The sequence below is a fragment of the Coenobita brevimanus genome, chromosome 81 (assembly GCF_032717465.1).
Source record: "Coenobita brevimanus isolate Jiangsu-jjx chromosome 81, ASM3271746v2, whole genome shotgun sequence".
Taxonomy (NCBI): Eukaryota; Metazoa; Arthropoda; class Malacostraca; order Decapoda; family Coenobitidae; genus Coenobita; species Coenobita brevimanus.
In genome coordinates, this window is record NC_137034.1 from 3,297,501 (window position 1) to 3,302,500 (window position 5,000).

General features: G+C 40.7%; 1 protein-coding gene across 1 annotated transcript in view; it reads left to right on the forward strand.

The window, feature by feature from the left end:
• The first annotated feature begins 3,553 nt into the window (after window positions 1–3,553).
• LOC145409531 (protein-L-histidine N-pros-methyltransferase-like) overlaps window positions 3,554–5,000 on the forward strand; it is a 147,020-nt gene continuing 145,573 nt past the window's right edge. The window contains exon 1 of the mRNA XM_080279920.1: window positions 3,554–3,658. Coding sequence (XP_080136046.1) covers window positions 3,554–3,658 — 105 coding nt within the window. The remainder of the gene's footprint in view (window positions 3,659–5,000) is intronic.

Consider the following 5,000-nt stretch of genomic DNA (forward strand, 5'->3'; position numbering starts at 1 on the left):
AACATTGTATAGACCTTATTTCGCCAGATTTAAATACGTTTCACCGCAATTCGGCGTATTCGTAACACACATGACGTTCTTATGTGGAGTATTTTTGTTTGTGTTATTAGTACACACACACACACACACACACACACACAGTGCTGTATGGAGATGGGAAAGACATAGGAGATCGAAGTAAATATGAGAGAGGGAGAGAGAGAGAGAGAGAGAGAGAGAGAGAGAGAGAGAGAGAGAGAATGTTGAATTTTGGAAAGGCCACTCGTACTAAAGCGGCTAATGAAGGATTTTTCTGACCTCCAATTCGGAAATATTTATCTCTTGGTAATTATTGCTGTTTGGAGATAGTGTAAAGTAAATAAATAATAGTGTTGAAATAATGATGATAATGATAATAATAATGATAATAATAATAATAATAATAATAGTTGTAGTAGTACTAGTAGCAGTGGTAGTAGTTGTTGTTTTTGTTGTTGTAGAAGTAGTAGTTGTAGTAGCAGCAGCTGCAGTAGTAGTAGTAATATTAATAGCAGTGGCAGCAGTAGTTGTAGTAGTAACATTAGTAGCCGTGTAATTAATAATAATAATCTATCTATCTATCTATTGCCAGATGCCTCAATCCCGATTGGGGTGGCCACAAACAAATCGCCTCCAAGTCGCCCTGTCCCCCGCCATTTCACTGCCCTGCTCCCAACTCACACCCCCCTCTCTCATATACCTCTTCACCGCATCCCTCCATCTCATCCTCGGCCTCCCCCTCCCTCTTCCCCCCTCCACCTCACTCACATACACTCTCTTCGTCAGTCTTTCAGCCTCTATCCTCTCCACATGGCCAAACCACCTCAGTGTGTTCCTCATAACGCTTCCTATCACATCCACATGTGGAATAATAATAATAATAATAATAATAATAATAATAATAAAACAAAGAAAAATACCCCCACCAATAGTAATAATAATAATAATAATAATAATAATAATAATGATAGTAAGGAAGAGACAAAATGAATCCCAGAAATCCATAGTTAGATTTTTCCCTCCTAAGCTAAATAAAATCATCTGGGGGTAATTATTATTATTATTATTATTATTATTATTATTAGTCGGTAGTTACATTCACACTGTTTATATATTATTCTCTGTCCCTTATTAAAATATACAAACTAACTCATTTATTATAGTCTTTTTAACTCCATAAATAATCCTTCAAAGACATTTTACATAGACGGAAAAAAATATATATATCGTTCACTCAGTTTTAAAACGATGTCAGAAAGTTTAGTTAATTTTCCTTATCATCTACCTTTTTCCTATTTATTTCTCATGCCTCAGACCGTCTTCTTTATTGCTTGTCTTTTCCGTATCTTTATTATTTGTTCATTTGTTTCCAGTTTCCTTCGTTTCGTTTCGTTCCTCCTATCTTTTCTTCCTCCTTTTCTTCAGTTGTTTTTATTGTTTTATCTGTTTTCCTACCTTGTTTTCCTCCATATTTGTCTTCTTTTCCTTTTCCTTTCTTCTTCCCATTTCTTTTCTGTATCGTTGTCTTGCTTTCTCTACTGCTTTATTTACTTTTTTGTCCTGTCATTCCACATGCATTTCATTTTCCTCATTTTTCGTTGCGTATTCCTCTCTCTCTCTCTCTCTCTCTCTCTCTCTCTCTCTCTCTCTCTCTCTCTCTCTTTCTCTCCATCCTTTTCAGTTTACACTTTGTTTTTCCTTCCTTCACTTCTGTCGCCGTCCTTTCCCATTTCTGTGCCTCTCTCTTCCCTTCACCCTTCCCTTTTCTTTTTCCATCATTCTCTCCCTTGTTTTTCTTTGTTTTTTCTCTCAATTCCCCTCCCTTTCTGTCACTTTCCCCCCTCCTCTCACGCCCTTCCCTTTCCCATTGTCTCCCTTCCTTCCCTTACCCTCTTTCGCTTCCCTTGCCCTCTTCCGTCGCTCTCTTCTTTTTCTAATTCTCTTCTTTCCATCATTTCATTTCCATGCATCTTTTTCCCTTTCTCCCACCCTTTCCCCTTGCTCTCCCTGTCGTTTCTCCTTTCTCTTCCTGCCGTTTCCCTTTCTCTCTCCCCCTTCCCTTTCCCCTTTCTCTCTCTCCCTTCCCTTTCCCCTTTCTCTCTCTCCCTTCCCTTTCCCCTTTCTCTCTCCCCCTGCCCTTTCCCCTTTCTCTCTCTCCCTGCCCTTTCCCCTTTCTCTCTCTGCCTTCCCTTTCTCTCTTCCGTCTTTCCTTTTCTAATTTCCTTCTCCTCCTTTCGCTTCAATGTTTCTCCTTCCCTTTCTCCCTTCCCTCTCCCACTCCATCACCCTCTCTCTCTCTCTCTCTCTCTCCTTCCCCCTCTTCTCTCTCCCTTCCTTTCCCTCTTCCGTCTTTCTTTTTCCTAATTTCCTTCTCCTTTTTGCTTCCATGCTTCACCTTTCCTTTCTCCCTTCCCTCTCCCCCTCCTTCACTCTCTTTCTCTTTCCTCTCTCTCTCCCTTCCCTTTCCCTCTTCCGTCTTTCCTTTTTCTAATTTCTTTCTCCTCCTTTTCGCTTCCATGCCTCTCCTTCCCTTTCTCCCTTCCCTCTCCCCCTCCATCACTCTCTCTTTCCTCTCTCTCCCTTCCCTTTCCCTCTTCCGTCTTTCCTTTTTCTAATTTCCTTCTCCTCCTTTTCGCTTCCATGCCTCTCCTTCCCTTTCTCCCTTCCCTCTCCCCCTCCATCACTCTCTTCCCTCGCTCCCTTCCTTCTTATCAAGTTTCTTTAGGGCGGCGTCTACGTTATGAAAGCACACATTAGATAGGCAAACTTCCGCTAATTCAATCTTCCTTTGATACGGCCCTTCCTCCCTCCCCAACTTTTTCCCGGATCTTCGTCGGGGGAAAATATAAATTCAAGCTAGATTTCGCTTCTCAAAAGTTATACACATTTTTCCCCGTCTCCCGGACTGCCTCTGTAATTCCACAAAGCCTGATTTTCATAATGTTTGATTATAAATAACGCCTCAAAGAAATGAATGTGATGGATGAAAAAAGCGCCCGATGTTTGAAAGATGGTATGAAAATTTCCCTGTGAAATTGCGTCCACAGCGGTCGCCGTCCATCGATCGGGATTTAAACCTCCCTCGCGCCCTAGTTGTCCCGGCCGCCACTAGATGGCACCACCTCCCAGTAAACACACGGCCATCTTTTCCCAAGGTCTTTTGTTATGAGTGCCTTTTACCGAGTGTTCTTTGGACTAATTTGCCCCTCTAGAACTTATTCCGTACTCTACAGGCCTTGAATTTTACCCTGACTGCCTAGGGACTATTGTGCATCATTTCAAATAGTGTGAAATTCGGTGTGTTTTGGCGGCGGGCGGCCAGACTTTTCGCCATCACCACCACTCCTGTCCCCGCTACCTCCGTCTCCCGCTACTTCACGTGGATAAACATTACCCCCCTTCTGATTTTCGCCCGATCTAAGATTCGCGGAGGCACCCTGGATACCTCACGGACCAAACAAGTGCCACATATTTGATGCAAGCTAGGGCGACCGCGCGTAATTTGGCGTTTGAAGTGATTCTCATCCTCACGGTCATGGCTGAAGCAGGCGATGGGCTATACTTAAGGTCGAATTTGGCGCGCAGGGTGTATCAGCGGATGCAGACGGATGAGCGCCTGCGCACTACCGACCTGGCCAAGGTGTGGTGTCTGTCAACTCTTATTGTTCGCATATTGATTGATTATTTTAACCTTCAAGGGAAACTGAGCTTACTCTCTGATTTTTGGCTGTGTTCAGGGTTGTATATTTGTCTACCACTGCCATTGCTTTTTATGCTAGTAGACATTTTATAAGTGTGTTGATTGTTTACTTATTATAAAGCGTGTTTGTGTATGATAGAAATGACACCTCAAAATATCTTCCTGTCTCTTTCCATTTATGCTGTTTTGGGAAAGGTTTGTGAAGGAAGTGTGTAGATGGGGAGGAAAAAAAGGAATGTAAGAGTAATTACGGATAGATGTAGGTAAAAAGAGGAAAAGGAGAGTACGAAGAAATTAGGAAAGAAATGCGAAGAGTAAGTGGTTAAAGAATGAGAATGTGAGAGTAAGTGAATGAGTATGATGTTGAAGACGAGTAGCCTAAATGAATTAAAATAAATGTTACGACGAGTAAGTGAAAGAAGTGGGTGATTGAAGAGGCACAAGTGAATGTAAGATTGAGAAAATGAACGTAAGGGTGAATAATAGAATAAAAAGGTGAAAGTAGGATGAACAGGGAAGAATCAGTACAAGATGAACAAGGAAGCATTAGGTTTGAGATGTGTGCATGGATGAATGTGAGGGAACGTGAGTAAAGATGCTAGGAATAAGTGAATGTGAACAAGCTAATGAAGGTGAATGAGATGAGCATAATCAAGTGAATAAGAGAATTGAGCATGAGCAGTGAAGTTAGTTTTTTTTAATGCAAAGAAGAAGGAACCAAAGGCCAGAAGTATGAATATATGAATTATATTACGAATGTGAGGATAGCCAAATAAACAGGATAAATATAATAATAAGTGATTGAAAGGTGAATGTGGATATGGGTGACTGAATGTAGCTATGTAACTTAAATGACAGGTTGAGTAAATGTATAAAAAATTAGTTAAAATGAATAGAACTGAATAAATGATTTGAGGGACGCATGTGAGGATAATAATTGAATAAGATAAATATGTCTGGTAAAGGAAATGAAAGGTGATTATTGGCACGTTTTCTATTGTCTCATTCTTTCCTTTTTCTTTCTTACCTTACCTTCCATCCTTCCTTCCATTTTCATTCCTTTTCTCTTTCAATTCCATTTCTTTCATTATTTAAGTCTTCCTCCCATTCCTTCCCATTCCATTTCTTTTCATTCCTTTCCTTTCCTTTTCTTTCTTTTTTCTTTAGGCATAGGGTTTTTTTTTTTTTCCCCTCTAGAAATAGTTAACAATCCTTTCTCCGAGGGCCAACACTTCGCCCTCGTGCCACAACAAAACATTTTTTCGTTCGTAATTTTGCCTAC